This window comes from Thamnophis sirtalis, unplaced genomic scaffold, assembly GCF_051295495.1.
Source record: "Thamnophis sirtalis isolate CommonGarterSnake01/CBP01778 unplaced genomic scaffold, rThaSir2_p1.2 scaffold_5, whole genome shotgun sequence".
NCBI classification, from domain to species: Eukaryota; Metazoa; Chordata; class Lepidosauria; order Squamata; family Natricidae; genus Thamnophis; species Thamnophis sirtalis.
In genome coordinates this window covers 51616321-51637800 of record NW_028261385.1, presented here as the reverse complement: position 1 = coordinate 51637800, position 21480 = coordinate 51616321, and the positions used below count along the sequence as shown (strand labels likewise).

Sequence of the window (21480 nt, the reverse complement as noted above, 5' to 3'; positions counted from 1 at the left end):
GAAGACAACTTGAAACATTAAAATATGCCCCCAAGAGACGTTTGCCATGCCTTGTGGAATTCTGCACGATTTTCAACAACTGCAACATGGAAGCATGATTTGTCATTCCTAAAGGTTTGCTGGCAGCACTGTGCCATTCTCAAACTGTATTCAAATTCTATACTGTATCTTCTATTGTGGGCTGCTTTGGAAGAATAAAAGGATTGGGTCAGTGGTGGGTTTCAAAATGTTTTAGAACCTCTTCTGTAGGTGTGGCCTGCTTTGTGGGAGTGGCTTGCCGGCCATGTGACCGGGTGGGAATGGCTTGCCGGCCATGTGACCGAGTAGGGGTGGCTTCCTGGCCATGTGACTGGGTGGGAATGGCTTGCCAGCCATGTGATTGAGTGGGTGTGGCTTGGGAGTCATGTGACTGGGTGGGCATGGCCAACTTGTAAAATATGGTGGAACTCACTTAACAACGCTCTTGCTTCGCAACCAAAATGTTGGCTCAGAAACTCTGGCATTTGAAGCAGGCAAGTCTTAAAGCTGTCAAGTTACAAGACCCTTGCTTCCCTAACCCTTTAGAAAAAAAACCCAGGGATGTTCAAACTTGACAGCTTTAAGACTTATGGACTTCAACTCCCAGAATTCCTCCTCCAGTCATGTTGGCCCAGGAACTCTGACATTGAAGCACACAATTCTTAAAGCTGTCAAGTTACAAGACCCTTGCACCCCTAACAGTTTAGAAAAAAACTCCAGGGGTGTTCAAACCTGACAGCTTTAAGACTTGTGGACTTCAACGCCAAAAATTCCTCCTCTCACTTTTCATCTTGATGATGTGTGGACGGGCGGGGGGAGGGAGCTGGCTCTAAAGGGCATTGCAGATTTGTGGAACCTCTTTAGAGCTGAGGTGGCGCAGTGGTTAAATGCAGCACTGCAGGCTACTTCAGCTGCAGTTCTGCAGTTTGGCTGTTCAAATCTCACTGGCTCAGGGTTGACTCCGCCTTCCATCCTTCCGAGGTGGGTAAAATGAGGACCTGGATTGTTGCTGGGGGCAATATGCTGACTCTGTAAACCGTTTAGAGAGGGCTGAAAGCCCTATGAAGCGGTATATAAGTCTAACTGCTATTGCTATTGCTATTCTATAGAAGAGGTTAGAACTGGCAGGAACTCACCCCTGGATTGGGTGAACTACAAGACTTAGTTCTAGAAAAAGACATCAGTATGACTAAACTTTGGTTTCATAAACAGTTATTTGTTCAAAATCATTGTTAATCCTTCTGGAATATTAAAAAGTTTCATGCTGAATTGGAGAAGGTTTACTTCAGCAGTGGTTATTACACTGATATTTTCTCATAATCTACAGTGTTTTTCACTCAGCTGCCTGCAGTTAAACACTAATTTTTGGTGAGTGTGATGTAGGAAGATTGGGGTGCAAAAGAAAGTAAAAAATATCATGGGAACAATGGAAATGAGTTACACTCGCTTAAAGAGCATATCTGCCACTCTTATAACTAATGTTTCACTTCTCTTATATCCAGTCTTTGGTGTCCATAAGAGAATGGTCTGATTTGTTGAGCTGTGTAATAGAAGAATCTGTTTCTATTACATATATAGATTTCAAAAAGGAGATAAGAAGAACTCTGCTGGAACTGATTCTAACTAATCCTAGGGCAGGGATGTCAAACTGGCAGCAAACCTGTTGCTGATCTGGCACTGTTGTTGACATGGTAGCATAAGATCTGCTCTTTGCAATACCTCTTCCTACTTCTCTGAGGAGGGATTCTGAGACCTCCACTCTACTAACCCACTGTTCAGTTGAGGAGAAGTCAATTTGATTAATTTTAGCATGTATAAGCCACAGCATCTGCCATAAAAAGTTCCACACCCAATCTATTAGGAATGTTAACTTTTTTCAGCATTAATGGTAATCCAATACATAAGCAATTTCATATATCTTATGTTTTCTGTTTACTCTAAGAAGTGGTGTTAGAGAGTAGAGAAGATGGCCTTGACAGAGAGATGGAAGATCTGTTGCCAAGGCAACCACAAATAAATGTGGCTTAAGATATTGATAAAATAGCAGAAGGAAAAATATGTGTGACATATACTTGGGTTTTTTTTTTTTTTAGTTATGTCTGATAAAAAGGGGGCAGGACTCTGGCAGGATGCAGCTTCTAAAACTGACGACAGTTTTTTTGGAGTATTAGTTTATATATAATTAATGTGGGGTATTGGTTTAACTTAAAAGCATGTCCTATGACAGTAATTTGCTTTTTATAAGTCAAGTGATCCAAAAATTTAATTCAAATGAGAATGGGGAACTGGACAGTTTAGCCACCAACTATGCTTCTAATGATTCATTTGGAAAGTACTCATAGATAGTGCCAAGTATTGATACTTAACATCAACTGCAGATCTTCCAGCTATTGAGGTTTGAAAAGTAAGCCATGCATCACTCTTTAATGCCTGAAAAACAGATTCTACTAGTTAATAAAGAGGGAAATACTTTTCTATAAGTGTCTTTTGCACTTGAGCCAATTGCCAGTCTGGTGTTGGGATGGTAGGATAAAAATGAGGAGGAGGAAAAATGGTCAATAAAAATTCAATCACACAGAAGGTTTTGTGGCAGGGTACACATATTTAAGACTACAGCAACAGTTCTTGAATTTGGAAAACAGTTGAAAGCCTACAAACAAGCCACCATGATTGCCATAATGTTGTTTATCTTGTATTTGAGTAAGCTGTTCTCTTAAAATCTCCCATCCCACCATCACATCATTGTCACTGAAGTATTTTGGTTTTGGGGGGAAATGTTTATTTCTCTTCCATTAACTTGAGTAAAGATGATGAAAACAATGCTATCCAATGTTGGCCTAGTAGTGGTTTTAAGTTAGGGCACACAAGACCACTCTCTCTATCTCCCAAGCATTCTGATCCCAGAATAAAGTGTAGTTGAGGCCATTCCGGGCAGTTTTGACTGTTTGCAGATCTGTTCTGTCCTCCCTTCTTGGGAACTCTTCTTGAGCACACAACAGCTCAAGAGAAGCAAGCAGAGAAGAAATGATTGGGGATGAATTAACAATATAGTAGCTGAAATTCCTTCCTTCTGAACAGACTAGAATAAAAAGTCTCCTCTCATTTCAGCAAGGGCTAGGTTGGTGTGCAAAACAAGGCTGTTTATTTGCTTGTTTTTATGGCTTATACATTTCAGAAAGACCAATTGCATTAAAACAGAAATTCCTCACCTTCAGAAGCAGGTGCTAATGTATTGGGAGAAAGCATGGCTTAACATTTACTTTATATATCTTAGGCATGGTGATCTATATTTATTAAACTAACATTGATTTAGCATCCCTCCCAAGATTTTCCCTTCAGCGCTAGAAGATAAATCATATATTTTGCTAACCTGGTAGAGGACCAATCAATGGTTAGCTGTTCCTTCTAGTCTCTTAACAAAGAGTTAAGTGGCAGAAACAGTCACAAAATGGCACCTTTTGTGGAAAATAACTGCTGTGCTAATGCACATTTCTCTGCCAACACCAATACTTTATTTTTCCTTCCCCTTTTATTTTTTGTTTCATTTAGGTCATAGGTGTCAAACTTGCAGCGTCACGTTACTGACACATGATGTATCACGATGTTTTTTCCCTTTCCACAGTTGGGGTGGGAATGGTCTACACGTGAAGAATCCAGCCCATGGGCTGCCAGTTTGACACTCTTGATTTAGGTTATTGATACTAGCTACTATACTACAACAGAAAATTTTGCTGGTCTTTTAAGAGATGTGAAATCAATGGGTCTGAAGCACTGGTTCCATCGTGGCTAATGGTAGGGGTAGCCCTGCCATAGAATTAAAAACAACTGTAGATGAACCATATTATTTGGACTGATTACCGTGGGATAGCTTAACATATCAAGAGGGGGATTTCCAAATAATATTAACATGCAACTAACTAGGTTGAAAAATTGATTGAGCACATATGCCTCTTTGATGTTAGTAATATCTTATTTTCTTTTTCATTGTGTTTAATTTCTAACATGTTCTCAAAGATAATTGTAACACACTGTATCAAAAATTAAAAAATACTGGCATTTCTAATTCTTTGGCAGAATGTTTGGGAGGAAGGCAAATAACATTCTCTGTTTTAAAGTTTGTAGTTTGGGCTTCCTTTCACTCTGCCAGGAATCAGTGAATGACTTTTAATTTTGAGTTCCTACAGATTTTGTGTGGTGTAACTATGGGTTTCATTTGGACAAACTGTACTTTAACAGATTTTGAGGAAGGCTCAGTTATATTAGATGGAAAAAACATATTTAATTTGTGAACATATTAAATATGTGCTCTCTGTCTTTTTTTCTGCAACTGATAATTGTAGCAGTACAGTTCCGTGGGCTGTAGGTTCCTCTGAAAATCAGGAAATCCTACCAGACTTTTTTTTAAAAAAATACTTTTTAAATATAAAAAAAATACTTTGTAAAAAGATTGTGTAGGAGAAGGAGTAGCAGAACTTGCAGGCAGAGTCAAAAGAGGAATCAACCTAGAGTCCTTATGTAGCCACAAACAGATTAAATGCAACTCTTCTTGAATTCTATTGATCCTTATCTAGCTCCAAAATAGTGCTGTTACTTGAGTAGATTCCTATGTGTAGACATGAGTAGTAATAAATCAGTTTAATTAGAACATCACATGTGGTTCTGATCTTTTGCACCTAACACGTTATTACAAGATAATTCCCTCATACAAATATCCCTTTAAAAATGGTATGAAGTCCAGTAAAATTTTGTATCATGTATGCCAAGGACATAGGCAATAGTTCTTCACATATTTCCCTTCATGAGATTATTAAAGAAGCTTTTCTGTTTCTTGCTTTAAATAATACTACGATCTAGAATCCCACAATGAAAAGAAGGTAGACAAAGAAAATGAAACTCAGTGTTGGGAGATTTTGACCAGACAAAAACTAAGGAATTTAAGAGGGAAATGTACTGTGAATTCCTGGCCATAGTGGACCAACCACCATTTTGTTGAAGATAGGAATGAACGACATCCTTCTTCACTCACCCCCCCCCATTGCAAATGTGACCTCTAGGCTCATTTTCCTTCTATGGTTTTAAAGAACTACTTCCCCCTTCTTAAACTAAGGGGCTGGTGTGTTTTCCTTCAGGCTAAATCCACCAGTTCATTAGCTATTTCTCAGAGGAAAGAATAACCCCTTACCTGGTTTTCAGTTTTTTTCAAGAAAATCTGGTTATAATGTTATCTCACTGGCTCAGCAGTTAGCATGTTCGTTTCACATGAGGAATATCCCTGATTTGAAAGGTAGCATTTTCTTTAAAATTAGTATTGGGTTGGGTTGTTTTTTTTTTTTGCAACCTCTTTACTTTCTCTGATATAGTTTGTTAAATCTAGAGAGCATGGGTGGGTTCCAGCAGTCACTACTGCTGGTTTGCTCATGGCTGTGCCATGCACGCGCTTATGCTTTGCATGTGCATGCTTGATATGTGCTGTGCATGAATGCACAGCGCAATAAAATTGCTCTGCGCATGTGCAAAAGCAAAAAACCAAGATGGTGGCACCTAGGGCACCACCAGGAAAACCAGTTTGGGGGTGTGGCAGGCCTGGGTCGCTGCTGGTTCCAGAGAACCAGCAGCGAGAAATTTAGAAGGAAAAAAACTGGTTTTCTGCATCTGAAGCAAAGTTTTTAATTGCTGTACTTTTAAAACAATGTTGTAATAAAGGGAGCAAAAGACCCTGAAGAATTGCTTCAAAAATGCAAGCAAGGAAGATTTATTTTAAAATTGGTATTGGGATGCTGATACTTTAACTTTGTATGTCTATGTGTCTGTGTGTAAGTAAGTAGCTAATAAAGTAAATAAATAATAAGACTTGCCATTGCTTTCTTAACACTAGAAAGTTGTAAGGGGACAAACAGCAGGGGAATGGCTTAATAGGACAAGGTTGTAGACTGCAATTTAAATGAAACCTGCGTCCAAATAGACTTTTTAAATTTCATTTTAGACTTAAGTATCATGATATCAGCCTTTGAGGTAGGCCAGGTCAGGAAAAAGAGACCAGAGGACCATTGGAACTTTATTTTATTGTTATAGGGGATAATAACAGAACCTTGAAAGCCTACCAGATGAGCACAGGGCTGCAGCATCATAGATATGCCCTACTTGTCCGTAGAGCTGAATAGAGCTGTTCAGCAGCTTGGTTTTCTCCTAATACGCTGGATTTCATTTCTGATTTTCCCAGCTCATAAGAAGAAATGAAATGGAATATTCTGGAAAAGAGTGTCACTGAATGGCTCAAATGGAGGAACACCCCTTACTTTGATGAAAATTGGTGACAAAGGTTGGGTTTTGAATAAGATACTAAAGACATATTTTTTATATATTCAAGTGCTAGAGAGAAAAAATACAAGACCTGTTAAGTTACCCACTAGCTACTTCTTCAAATGTACCCCCCAATTATTCCACAAAACCATGTTCAACCAGAAGTTTTCAAAAAATATTGTCTTCCCTTCCTGCTTATTATACAGTGTCACAAGCCTACTTTCAATATTTTCATGGAAATCACACTTAGAGATTTGCCTGAAAAGCTTTAATGTGTGAAAAAGAGAACAAATAGATAAGTTAGGGCAGTGATTAAATTATATCTTTTGCTCTTTATCCTTAGGTGTTTTGAGGGTGGCAGAAGCAAAGATATGGCTTTAACATTGTAACATCTTATCAGATTTAGTTGAATCTATATTGTTTAGCTTGGGTAAGTGACAAATGTAAAAGACAAAATAAATATATTTACAACTCCTGGTTTTCAGCAAAGCAAATTCTGTTCCTGCTCCTCAGAAAAAAACTCAGGAATATGCCAGGACTTTGGTGAGATGTAAAATCACACATATAATAAAAGGTAGAAAGCAAATTGTTGTATGTGTGGGTGTTAAAATCAATTAGCATATAATTATGACTGTAGGCTTATATGAATCACAAACGATGCTGACTTTATTTTCTTCCAAAAAGGAAAACATCAGTATAGCAGACCAAACTATCAATTTAGAAGATACAGGTTAAATTTCATATGGATTCATTACTAGATAGCATTGTTAATAACTTTTGATAGAACTCTTAATTGAGATAGGCAATTTGCTCTGTTTTTAAATGCATGGTGAGGCTAGCATATTTGATGATTCATCGGATACGGCCAAAACATATTCTACTGAGTAAGAAATGAGAAGCAAATTAGACGACTACAGTTTCCCCATATATAAAATAATTTCTGAAGCATGCCAGAGAAGATTTTTTATTAGTTTATCGAAGTAAAAAAAGTTATGGAAAACTAAGAAAATGGGGATGGAAAAGAAAAAAGATATAGTGAAAAGGAAGAAAAGGAAAGAAAAAGGCATTGCCTTTGACTCTGTTTAGTTCAGTACAAGATAACAACATCACAACTTTTTGCTTTTACACAATAGTATATATAAGCCATTGCTATAACAATAAACCTATCTAGTTAAAAATAAAATCAGTTTGTTTATTTTTTCATTGCAGGGACAAAATCCAGAAGCAATTTCAGAGAAGTCTTGGATTGAAATACATATGGCAGAGCTTCTCATACTTTAAGCTCTGGTTCATGCATCACTGCTTTGCTTGATCATAATGTATTGAATAACTGTAATATTTTGACCCATGCAATAAGATATAAATAATAGTTTACCATGCTTAATGGATGGGTTTACAGAATACACTAATTAAAAACAACCCCCACCCCAAAAAATCCTTTGGAGTGTTAAAACAAAATATAAGTCCATAGAATCAAAACAAAGAGAAAGATTCAGTCAAGAAATAAATGAATGAATGAATGGCAGGGAGTAATAAGGCAATGCACATTATTTTGGCTCTTCCTCACATGGATAGATTGTAAATAACTAAACAAATTTCATTAATTTGTAATTTCTCAATGAGCATACACCAACGCACATTAACATTTTAATTTTCCTTTTTCTGTAATGCTGTGAATGAATTGGCGAGGGATCTTCCCCAATTATGCTTAATGGCCCCAGGTAGGAGATGTTACTGTCATCTTAAATGATAACTATACTTAAGCAAATAAATATTTGGTAAAGAAGTCAAACAAACTTTGAAACAAAAGACTTCATCTTATGAATATTGTTCGGGCTACTAAATCTGGGATGCAAAATTCTGTATCACCATTAGATGGCTAAAGGTACAAGCTAGAGATACAAAAAAAAAGTCCTAATTTGTGGTTATTCTTTCATGCAGTGGATTTCATGTATGGTGGCTGGGGAATTCTGGAGCTGAAGCCCACATGTCTTAAAGTTGCCAAATTTAATAAACACTGATTTAGTGGTTGTCTGGTATCTAGCAGTGTAAGCCTAGATCTGCTAACCCAGCCCTTATCTATTCTCTTCATAGCTGTTAGAATTCAGTGATTGGAATATTCTAGGAAATGCTCACATAGAAAAGAATGGAATCCCTTCTGACCTTGGTCATGAAAATTTAGTTTTCTTTACATCCACAGAAAGCTAGATGAGACTGGGAAAAAATAAAGGCAAATGTAGTAACAGGCATGGAGTCAGAGACAGATTGCAGAACAACCTGAACGTGAAGGAGTGTATGAGTTTTAGACAGGTATGCAAGGTTACTTTGCTTATATTGTTTTTCAGCACTTCCCAACCTTCTCACCATAAGCGTTCTTTATGTGTCCTTTTTGTGTTCCTTTTTATTTCTTACTCTGCCTGCTCTTTGTTTCTAAGATTGCTTCCCTGAAGGTCTAACTTTCTGCCTTCATTCCCTAGACAGACATTTACCTGGGTATTTTCCCTTCGGCTTCTCTTGGTAGGATACAGCTAGCTAAGTAGAAAACTTACTTACTTCTGCCTACCTCATGAATTTATTTTAAATACTGTAGCCCACCCTTCCGTTAAATTAAAAACCTCTTTCACTAATCCTGCTCAAGTTAAATTTCTATCCTCCAGGCAAAGACACTCATAGAGCATACATGGACATGGATTTGGAGTGTGAACATTAGGTAATGGAGAAATGGTAACAACCAAAATTTTCTCATTGGTTCTACAAGATTAAAATGCTTCTGAAGTTCCAAAGGATTGTGAAAAATATAATTCCATGGATGCAAATCAAGATAAAGACCATGGGATATATAGCAAATCACAAAATATGAATACTTTTATTCTGTTCTTGTACATCTGTAGAGTTAGATTAAGTAAAAGCTATTTGGAAAACTATGATTTGTATGGTAAAAGATGCATAGTTTTTAAAGTGTATCATTTCATAAACCTATACAACAGACAGCTGCAACAGGGAGGCTGTCTGAATCTGTATATGAATGAAATGTAGGACAGCAAGTCAATTTGACAGAGGAAAATACAACCAGAAATTCTGATTGTCCTGCTCCTAAAATTGTTTCTAGAAAGCACTGAAACTGTAGTGTAAGCACTATAAAGAAACAGTAGATCTTAACCTTAACTATCTATAAACCTTTATATAACTCTGAAAAAGAAAACAAAATTTCACTCAAGAAGCAGTTTACAAAGCCAAGCACAGGGAAAAGTGGTGCTACATTTGCAAATCCATTGACCTAGACATAGGAAACAAGAAAAACCAGTCTGGAAAGTTCCAAAGTCATAACATGGAGAAGAAGAAAAAAGACAGAAAATAGAATGTTCTCAAATGAAATGCATGAAAGAAGTCAGCAAAATCATCTAAGATTGTCTTTGTCCATCACAAAGTAACATGCTTTGATTCTAAGGTAACCAGCAACCTTTTTAAGGAAAAGGAGATGCTTATGAATCTAGCTTTTGAATACAAATCAAGTGCTTTTATCTGATAGATAAAAAAGTTCCCTCCTCAGTAGATAGAGGTTTAGTAAAAAATTCGGACATGTTAAGTAAAAGACAGGGGTACTACATTAACAATAAAATATATCTTCTACATTTAGATTTTAGTGCATTGTCAGTACAACTTATGACACAAAAAGAGTGTGAAGTAAATTTTATAGACAATTGATTTGTTTCAAAATGGAAAATTATTTATAAAAGGCACATTCCAAGAAAATGGACTTTTTGAGGTTAATTGTGAAGATAATAAAGCTGGAGCAACAATAAATTGCAGACATAATATATCTGTAATGTGTGGCACAGAAGAATGAGGCCCAGAAATCTAGGAGCTGTTCACAAATTAGACAAGTTGGCAAAAGATCTGAAAATAAAGCTGTGCATCTATAAATCAAAATGCCCCTGCTCTTTGAAGGCCAAAGGCATAAGTCCTCCCTTTTCAGACCTTTCTTTTCAAAGAAAAAGAAGTCATTGGAGTTGGTTCACAGCAACATCTGCAATTATTTAAGAAAGAAGCAGATTAATATTGTGTTCTAGAGCTGATTACTCAAGATTTACTTTTTGTTACTTGAACAAAAAGAAAGGCAATATTACACAAAATAAAAAAAAATAAGCGGCTTTAGTAAGCAATAATTTGGGGTGGGCTTCAACAATTTTAGCAAGGGGTTCTCTGCCTGGTTGCTTGGTGGGCGTGGCCATGGTAGGTGTGGCCTAGTCCACCTCCTGCACCACAGCAGTAGGGGGCCATTTTTACCCTCCCTGTACTCTGGAGGCATTCCTTGAGCCTCCGGGAGGGCGAAAACAGCCTCCCTAGGCTCCGAAGGCCCTCTGGAGGCTAGAAACGGGCCCATTTCCAGCCTTCCCAAACTTCTGGTAGGCCCATTTTTCATCCTTCCCAAGCCTCCGTGCATGCCCTGCACTTACCTGCATCCAAAACGGGCTGTGTGGGGACTCCTGGGAGAGTGTGGCAGGCCGGACCAGCCAGGAGTGGGATTTGGGTGTTGCATTTAGGGTTCCCGAGGCTGAGGATGAAAGGAATGTCCACTCACGGATAGCTGAATCAACCAAAGTTTATTGAGCATCCAGAATTAACATGAGAATCCACAGCAAACTTATTAATCATGAAACATCATTCTTATAGTGTTTTCAGCCTCTTTGAGCTCTACGTATTATCTCATTATTGGCTAACAAATCTCCAAGGCACAATAATTGGTTAGTCCTTACATCATTGGTGTTCGTGAGAATGTTCACGTTGTAATAGCTAAGCAAATCAAGTATTATCAAATGAGTGAATAAAATGTTGCAGGTTATTACTTTGTATCATCCCGTGTCCTCGAACATCCCTGGGAACACTGCAAGAGCAAAGATTAGCTGACAGGCAAATATTTTCTGCAGATTGATGCAGTTTCTACTTACACGTGTAACCTCAGTTCTAAGGACCATCCAGATGATTCACCGTAAAAACCCTACATTTCCTCTCTTTTTGTTTTTAATGACGATAAAAGAGATTTTTCAAGAGCATGCATTTGAATCATATTCAAAGTAGGTGCAGGAGACTTACGAAACATAGCAAAAAACATAGCAAAAAATGAAGGAACACATTGCATACAACAACAGCAAAGTATAAGTAATACAATTATGCTCACACCATAGAAAAACAATTGTTTCAACCAAGAAATATTAGGTAACCAGCTAGTTAACCAATCAAAAGGAGAAAATACATAATGTACATTATTTTTTATAGAAGCTTGTAAATTAGCTAATTCATCTTCAATAGTTCTATTAAGTGAATGAAAATGCACAGCACAAGCACGTTGACCAACTAAAGTACAAAATCCACCTTGACGAGCTAGCAAATAGTCTATAGCAAAACGTTGTTGCATTAAATCTTGATTAAGTTCTTCAATTTCATTTTGCAAGTCTCTAATAATTGCAGCAGTAGCATTAATAGATTTCTCCAATCGGCATGTGAGACCTAAAATAGAATGTCTATTTTCTTGAGTTAATATTCCTGGGTATGATCCCAAAGAAATAGTTCCAGTTATTGCTCCAACTACTGCGCGTCCAAAAGTATGCAATGAAGAAAGTTGAGTATTAATAATAACTTCATCAGAACATTTTGATCCCAAGGCTGCACGTCTTTTTCTAGTTGGTAAACTTTCATAAGCACCCACTTGTACAGGTAACGACAAATATCCAATGGCAGCACATTGATAGTTTTGAGGGTGTACGTTAGTTGCATATTTATCAAAGAAAGACCACATTGTAGGATCTTTTAATTGCCATCCAGCACAGATTGATCCACCTGTGTCAGTATTAGAAAAAACAGTTTGAAAAATAGGAAAATTTTCAGGATACATTTCAGGTATGATGTTATGACCTTGTGATGTTTTAATAGTACCCCATAACCAATATTTCTGAGTACAATAACTATAATTCCCTACTTTATCTAAAATACGTTTAGCTTTTGAGTAATCAGACCATTGATTAAACCAATTATGACGAGCATAACAACAAAAACATAAGCCTCTAGTAAATTGGTTAATGCGAATATACTTCCATCTAACTGAATTTAATTCATTTGGAGGAGTAGAAAATAGCCAAGAAGAAGAAATATGTTGAAGTTGCGAAACAATGAAAGCAGAAGAATTAATTAGATTAGGAATAAAAGCAACTTGACCAAGAGCCATAGGAGGTTCATAATATAAAGTTATATTATGACCATGAATCAAAAACATATATTGAGCGTGACGAATCCAAAGATTAGGACTAAGAGGAAGAGCAGGAATTGTTTCCGAGTTAGTAGAAACCGGAAAAGAAAAGAAAAAGAGAAAACAACACATGAGAAAAAAGGATTTTTTCAATTGATGTTGATCTTCAAGGTGATTCCAAGGCAATATTGGAGGACGTTGCATCCTTAGATCTTTCATTTGTTTTTCCATGGTAAGGACGAACACACCGGCCTGGAATCCACACAGCTTGCTTTGTTTGCAAATCCTCAACTGCAGCGTAACCTCGTCCAATTTATGACCACGATCAACTTATAACCTGGGGACGTCTGAAAATGAAACTTGACTGGAATATCTGAAAAGGAATCTAGAAAAGTTAAGTAATTCCACGCATAAAGAGCAATAGAGATCAAATTTTGAATTTTTCTCAAATTGAAAGGACCAGATTCAGATTTTACCAATTTAGTTAATGTGGCTTTGAATGTACGATGAGCTCGCTCAATTATAGCTTGCCCTTGAGAATTGTAAGGAATTCCATGTATCAATTGAATGTTCCATTGTTGACAAAAAGAATTAAAGTCCTTGCTAGTATACGCAGGACCATTATCAGTTTTTAATTGAATTGGTCGTCCCATTACGGAAAAAGCAGAAAGACAATGAGACATGGCATCAAAGGTGCGCTCATGTCTAGCAGCAGTAACCCACAAAAAATGAGAATATGTATCAATGGATGCATGTAAATAAGTGAATGGTTTAAAGGTAGCAAATTGTGTAACATCCATTTGCCAAATTTGATTAGATTTTGTTCCTCGAGGATTTACTCCCATAGGAAAAGGAACAGCAAATTGTTGACAAGAAGTACATCCTCGAACAATGTCACGAGCCTGAGACATAGGAACAGAAAATTGTTTAGCCAAAGATTTAGCATTTTGATGAAAATATGAATGACTAGCAACAGGATCTGAAAAAAGAGTTGTGACTTCTTTGAGAGTCTCATCAGCTCGTCTATTTCCTTCCGTCAAAGGATTTTGAAAAGGAGAATGGCTCCTAATGTGCTCAACATATAAAGGAAAGACACGTGCTTCCAAAACATGTTTCAAAGATAAAAATAAAGACAAAAGATTAACGTCAAGAGAAACAGCACAATAAGCATGAGGAAGAGATTGCATTGCAAGAAAAACATATTTGGTATCAACAATTAAGTTAATAGGTTGATCAGAAAATAATCTCAGAGCCAAAATAACAGCTGCCAACTCAGAACGTTGGGCAGATGTCTGAACAGAAGTGAATTTAGAAAACCATTGTTGACCATCCGTCCAAACCACAACTCCACGAGTGGGTGATCCGTCTGTGAAAATTGTTAATGCTTCAGGAAGAGGAGAACGAGTAAAAATAGAAGAAAATGAAAGATTCAATGTATTTGTAATAACTATTCTAGGATCTTTAGGTAAAGAATATTGAATATCACCAAGGTAGTTGGAAAATGCAATTTGATATGAATCAGAAATGGTCATCAAATGTTCATGTTCAAGTTTAGTACGAGTGAAAGCTATTCCATCCAGATCATGACCTATTAATTGCAAAGATCTTCGTCGTGCTTTCATAATCAATTCTTCTAAAGCCTGTTGATAAGGAAAAATGTTTCTAGGAGAAGAAGCAGACAAATTCAACCATTCATGAATATGAATCACTTTTTCATCCAAAATAGAATAAAGACATCCAGTAGGTAAAGGTGATGTAGGAAGAATTGCTAACCACAACTTTTTGGTTATAGAAGCAATTCTATCAACATATCCCAATTTAAATTTATTTAGAATTTCTTGGAGACATTTCTTTTGCAAAACAGTAAGTGAAACCAAATCTCCAGGTTTTTTGGAACCTTTTAATAGAGAGAAAAGAGGTAACATTTCTCCTGTAGAAATTTTAAAATATGGACGAGCCCAATTGATTGTACCTAAAAGTTTTTGCCACTGAACCAAAGTATATGAAGATTGCACCTTAAGTTCAGGTAAGATAGGAATGGAAGAAGATTGTAAAACTTTAAAACCCAAATAAGAATATGGTTCAGAACGTTGTATTTTTTCAGGAGCTATAAAAAGCCCTTTGCTTGCTACAATGGTAGTCAATTGTTGTAGCACCTGTTCTTCATCAAGATTTTCACCTGCAATTAAAATATCATCCATATAATGGAAAATAAGATAAGAAGGAAATTCATCACGAAAAGGTTGTAAAGCTTGATCCACAAAATATTGACAAATTGTAGGAGAATTTAGCATACCTTGTGGTAAGACACACCATTGAAATCTTTGTGTAGGCTGACTATTATTTAAAACAGGCACAGTGAATGCAAATTTTTCTCTATCCTGTGACTGCAAAGGAATGGTGAAAAAACAATCCTTCAAATCCACAACTAATAATTTATAAGACTGTGGGATTAAATTAGGATTAGGAATACCACATTGTAAAGGTCCCATTGGTTGAATACATTCATTTATTTTTCTAAGATCAGATAAAAATCTCCATTTTCCACTTTTCTTTTTAATAACAAAAACAGGAGTGTTCCATGGACTAGTAGAAGGTTCAATATGGCCAGCAGCCAATTGCTCCTGGACTAAGGAATGCAAAGCAATCAATTTTTCAGAAGATAGAGGCCATTGCTCAATCCAAACAGGTGTAGAACAAAGCCATTTAAGAGGAAGCGCCATCATCCAAAATCAAATGAGCATTAAGAAGAGAAAGAAGGTCCCTACCCCAAATATTAGTATGAATATCTAAAATGTAAGGATGTAAGGATACAGACTTACCAGCAGAGGTCGTGATGGCTATGGAATGAATGCTTTGCCAAGCATTTGTAGACCCACCAATGCCCCACAAGGAATTAACATCACGTTTAGGCCATTGGACAGGCCACTGTAAAAGTGAGATGACAGTAACGTCGGCTCCTGTGTCCAACAAACCTTGAAACGGTTGCTTATTAAGATACAAAGTAAGAAGTGGTCTATGAGAATTAATAGACTGCAAGAGGCCTATAGAAGTAAGAGTAGAACCAAATCCAGAATCACCACGATTTCCAGTACCTGGGTTAGGTATTTTATAGGGAAGCAAAAGAAGTTGTGCTACAGAAGATCCTTTAGGAAGAAATTGTGGAATGTTAACCCAAATTTGCATAAGAATCACTCCAGTGTAATCAGAATCAATAACTCCTGGAACCACAAAACATCCCAATTTATGAGCAGAAGAACGTGGTAAGATTATGCCAACCAAACCAGAAGAAAGAGGACCAGTGTATTGAGAAGCAACCAATTTTACCTCTAAAGGAAATTTAAAATCCAAATCAGCTTGAGTAATTAAATCGATCCCAGCACTACCTGCTGTGGCTGAGGAAGCGCTAGAGAGGGAGGAGGAACAAGAGAGGGGGGAGGAAAACTCACAACGGGAAAGGCACTCTTTGTTTTCTGGGTGGGTGCCACACCCACCTGGCCGTTTCCCGAACTCAAACGAAATCTACACTGATTTGCCCAATGAAAACCCTTCTTGCAAATAGGACACTTCTTCACAGGACGATCACCACCAATTGATGTTGAACGACAATCTTTCTGAAAATGCCCAAATTTTCCACATTTAAAACAATTCCCTGAAGGCTTCCTCCCTCTTTGAATCGCTGCAGCCAACAAATTCATGTTGTATGATGGAGATCCTACATCCTGACAAACACGTAACATGTCTGCTAACGTGTATTGATTTGTAGCTTTTAAAGGCTGCAAAGCACGTTTACAGTCCACATTAGCATTTTCAATAGCCAACTGACGAAGCAATTCTCCAGCCGCTTCCTGATTATCCAACTGTTGATGCAAAGCTTTTGAAAGTCTCTCCACAAAATCAGCATAAGGTTCATTCACTCTCTGGCGTATGTTAGAAAAGCTAACTTTAGGTTCTCCGGCTTGAGGAACCTTGAGAAAAGACCTGAATGCACATTCAGAAACTACCGCCAAAGTTGCAGGAGGAAGTAAAACCTGATTAGGAATGTCTGCAAACTGACCTGACCCAAACAACTGTTCCACTGTGTAAACTCCACCACTACCTAAAGCAGCTGCCTGAGAATGACGCAAATATTCACTTTCCCAAACAACATACTGCATAGAAGTCAAAATCATTCTAAACAATTGTTTCCAATCCTGCGGAATCATGGTATAGCCATTCTTAATTCCTTCCAAAAGACCTTTAGTAAAATTTCCAGTGATACCATAATCAGAAATAGCCTTCTTTAACTCCCTTAAAATCTGAAATGGCAAACCTTCCCACTCAGCAATCTGCTGACCTGGTTGTGGCCCTGGTTGATATTGAACCGGACACACAGAGAACAAATCAGCTAACTCTTCTCCAGAAATATTAACATCTGATTTACAATTTTCTACCATTTTCTGAAAAGCAGACTTTGGAAGAATATTAGTAGAAGAATGAGGAATAGGAGGAAGAGAAAGATAAGAGGGAATAGGAGGAGGGGGAGGAGGAGGAGGAGGTTTTAACACAATGTCAGAAGAAGGAGAAGAAGGTATTATTTCAGACTCAGATTTAGGATCAAAAGAAGAAATTTCTTTTTCAGACAGTAGAGGAAAAATCACAGTATTAGAATGTTGAGAAGGAGGGGATGATAAGGAAGAAACAGAATCTTCTTTCTGACCAAATATTTCTACAGCATGCCGACACAAATGCCAAGCGTGCAAAACATCCACATCTTTCCTAGGCTCAGAATGCAAAACCTTGCCAACTTTTTCCCAATCTGACAACTTCAAAGAACCTTGTATAGGATAGAAAGGACAACTTAAAGCAATTTCACGGACCAGCCGAAAAAGAGCCTTTTGTGACACACATAACTCAGACTTCTTAAGAAGATACCCTAACTCACTAACATGCTTCCTTTGCTCTAGAGAGAGCGAAGACCCCATACTTACTAAGAAAAGCCCTTGGGCTGACGACGCGTCTGTCCTTCTCTGGACGAAGTACGGGTCCCTGTTCGGGCGCCAAAATGTTGCATTTAGGGTTCCCGAGGCTGAGGATGAAAGGAATGTCCACTCACGGATAGCTGAATCAACCAAAGTTTATTGAGCATCCAGAATTAACATGAGAATCCACAGCAAACTTATTAATCATGAAACATCATTCTTATAGTGTTTTCAGCCTCTTTGAGCTCTACGTATTATCTCATTATTGGCTAACAAATCTCCAAGGCACAATAATTGGTTAGTCCTTACATCATTGGTGTTCGTGAGAATGTTCACGTTGTAATAGCTAAGCAAATCAAGTATTATCAAATGAGTGAATAAAATGTTGCAGGTTATTACTTTGTATCATCCCGTGTCCTCGAACATCCCTGGGAACACTGCAAGAGCAAAGATTAGCTGACAGGCAAATATTTTCTGCAGATTGATGCAGTTTCTACTTACACGTGTAACCTCAGTTCTAAGGACCATCCAGATGATTCACCGTAAAAACCCTACATTGGGGGTTCTCTAAATGGCACAGAATCTTAGCTAGAGGTTCTCCCAAACCTAAGGTGACCAGATTTTCAGATTGGTAAAGAGGGACACCTTTGACCGGGGGTCGAAGACAATTTAAAAAAAGAATCCACACGGAATAAATTGAAGTAAAACATTTCAAACTATTCCACACAGAATAAATTGAAGTAAAACTATTTTTAAAAATTCTATGCACAATATATTTCAAAGTATAGTTCATAGAATTTTTAAAAATGTTTTCACTTCAATTTATTTTGGATAGAATCCTTTTTTAAAATTATCTTAGATAAATTTAAAAAAAGATTCTATCCAAAATACAAAATACCAGCTGCAGTTATTCACTTAAGAACTGTGGCAAGAAAGGTGATATAATGGGCTTAGTGACCAAAGTTACAATGGCATTGAAAAAAGTGACTGATAACCATTTTTCACACTTAGCGACCATTTTCACACTTAGCAACCATTGCAGCATCCTCATGGTCACGTGATCAAAATTTTGATGTTTGGCAACAGTTACAATTTATATTTGTAAATTGTAGTTATGTTGAAATAAAAAAATATTACAATACTATTTTTGCATTGTATGAAAATTTTTGTTGCTCCATATAAAATTTTTAATCAAGCCCCCACCCCCAGTCAAAGGTGTCCCTCTTTACTGAAAATCTGGTCACCTGGCTTTTTAGGATGCTGTCTAGATTTGCCATAACTTTCCTCCCCAGGAGCAAGCGTCTTTTAATTCCTTGGAATTGGGTATGTCTAGTTTAATGAAAAGAAGGACTGAGGTATTGTATTGTGGTTGCTGCAATTAATATACTTAATAACTCCATTTTTATCCTTTATTTTTTAATAATAATTTTCATAACAGTTGCTCCTGTTTTTGTAATTACTGTTTTATATTATTATTTTAGTGGATTGTTGTCACCCCTGAGAGTCATTTCTATTGAGATGTACACATTTGAACAATAAATGTATTTATTTTCATATTTAAGGAAAGGCATCATCTATAAACTAAGCAAAGGTGTAGCTTCCAAGATGTGCCCTTGGGATCTTGAAGTTGGGAATCTACTCAGAGATTAATAACAGGAAAGCTTAATAACAGGGAGTTCTTAACTTAAATCCACACAGAATAAAACTATTTTAATAAATCCTATGCACAATAAATAAAATATTATTTTAAAATACATTAAAAAATAAAAGAAAAAACCTACTTACCAGCAGGCTTGCACTCCAAGTAAACCCAGAATGATGTAGATGTTAATACAAAGAACTGAGCAAATTGAAATGGTGAAATTAGTCAGGGAAATATTTTTCAAAGAAACTTTGCCACCATTTTTCGGAGTAGACCTCCAACCTCCATGCCCCTCCCCTTCGGAAAATCCAGGAAGTAACACTCGCGAACTCTCTAGCCATTTCCTGCAGCTCTTTGGTACTAGATCATTTTTTTCTTATAAAATGAGGTAAAAGCGGCGGGGTGGGGGGGGAGGTCTGTTTTGTTGCTTTAATGTTTTAATATCTTCAATGAAAGTACTGAGACAGAGACAGAGAGGGATTAGACAGGGTGTCTTTTGTCTTGCCCCGGTTAGGATTTCTTAAGCAAATCACATAAATCACACAGCACACTGGGCTGTCAACATGAAGCCAGAAAATCGGGACTTTTTAAAAACGCTGTGGGAAACGGGACAAATTGTTATAAAATGTGATTGTCACATTGAAATTGGGACGTCTGGTCACCTTACCCAAACCCCTGCGAACCCTCAGCAGCCCACCTTGATTTTGGGGGAAAGCAAAGAGGCATTGCAGGTGAACATATGAGAGAAGACATGGTAAAGTTCCCAAAAGGACAAAGGATTGTATGCAGACCACAGTCCCCTTACTACTAGAAAGAATAGCATGTAGAAAATTATTTTCTACTGGACACATGCTGCAAAATGCAGAACTAGCAAATAAAGGTTGGGGAAGCATTAATATTGCTATCTACTTCCACAACAGTCTCTCAACCAAGGCCACAAATGCAGTGCTATGCAAGGTGCCAAAACAACTCAAGAGCCAGACTGAATTGCAGATGTTAGGAAGAAGTATGTCAAGTTGAAGTATTTCCAATATTGCAAGGGATACAAAATTTTAGATCACATCACACATACTATTATGACATGTAGTGTAAGATCATGTTCTCCATATTCAAATAAACAATAAGTCAAGGCCACAGGCCTCAATGGGGATCTTCACCATGTGTTTATACCTGAAGTGCAAGCTAGCATGGGGAAGATGGGGCACCACAACTGATAGGTTCAGAGATAGGCAGCAAGAGATTGCACTTCAGAGTTTTCCTGCATCAACAAGAAGTGGGTGGAAGGAAAACTGGGAGAATTTCAGCCATTGAGACAGAAAAACAGAAACTGCAGAAAATGAAATGGAATCTTTTCACAAGAATGACACATGGAAATTTGTCAAGATGCCCACATAAAGGAAAACAGTGGGATGCAAATGTGTCTTTAAGACAAAATTCAACGCAGGAGCACCACACGCTAAGAGATCACTCAAAAGTTTGACAACGACAATGAGATTAATAATACAGGGCCTTTGACTGACAAGACCAATTAAGTAGATATGAGAGTTGAAACAAATATCTTTGAAGACAAGAAACCAGTGGGCCTATCCAAGCGAACATATAGCAGTAGATGAATTCCTGTATATATCAATTCTCTCTGGGGTAGATCTGCACTTTCTACTTGGTCCATTGCCAGCATGGACCACTTACTGCTTCTTGGGGGCAGGAACAGATGGATATCTTCCTCCCATACAGAAACATGGATGTGATTTGCTTAGGGCATTGTGCATACTGAAGCATAAGAGAACTTGTTCATTAATTTATTCTCTCTTTCCTCTCTCTATTCTGTCTATCAATTTCTAAAGGGATAGATCCAAATAAAACCTTGATGATTGGGACTAAATCTATTTTTGTTATAGGGAGTGAAGTCTCCCCATATGCTCATACCAAAGAAATCTCTAAATAATGAGTGTGCTAACTAGGCAGAGTCCTGAATCAGAAATATTTTATCAGTGATGGTGTCTGTGAATTTCTCAGTATCTAGTTCAAAATGATAAGTCAGTAAATGTATCCTGAGTGTGTGTCAATATAGTGCATGTTTTTTCTCCTGGTGGGATGAATGCCAAAATACATTAGCTTTCAAAGCAGGCTTTCAATAATCTTTTCGACTGTCCTTACCATTCTCTGTGTGGACTTTCTATCTGAGGCACTGCTGCCACCAAATCAGATAGGGATGCAGTTTGTTAAAACACTCTCAATTGTGCCTCTGTCAAAAGTGGCCAGGACAGAAGGAGAAAGCTGTGCTCTCCTCATTGAACTCAGGAAATGCAGATGCT

General features: G+C 37.3%; 1 protein-coding gene across 1 annotated transcript; it reads right to left on the bottom strand.

Moving 5' to 3' along the window:
• Window positions 1–11124: 11124 nt before the first annotated feature.
• Window positions 11125–14043, bottom strand: LOC148045364 (uncharacterized). The gene has a single exon (XM_087715822.1). It carries the CDS (start codon window positions 12791–12793, stop codon window positions 11318–11320), a length of 1476 nt encoding a protein of 491 aa, XP_087571948.1. The 5' UTR covers window positions 12794–14043; the 3' UTR covers window positions 11125–11317.
• Window positions 14044–21480: the final 7437 nt, after the last annotated feature.

Excerpts from the sequence above, each read along its gene's own strand:
- LOC148045364 (XM_087715822.1), bottom strand. The coding sequence starts at position 12,793 with ATGGAAAAACAAATGAAAGATCTAAGGATGCAACGTCCTCCAATATTG.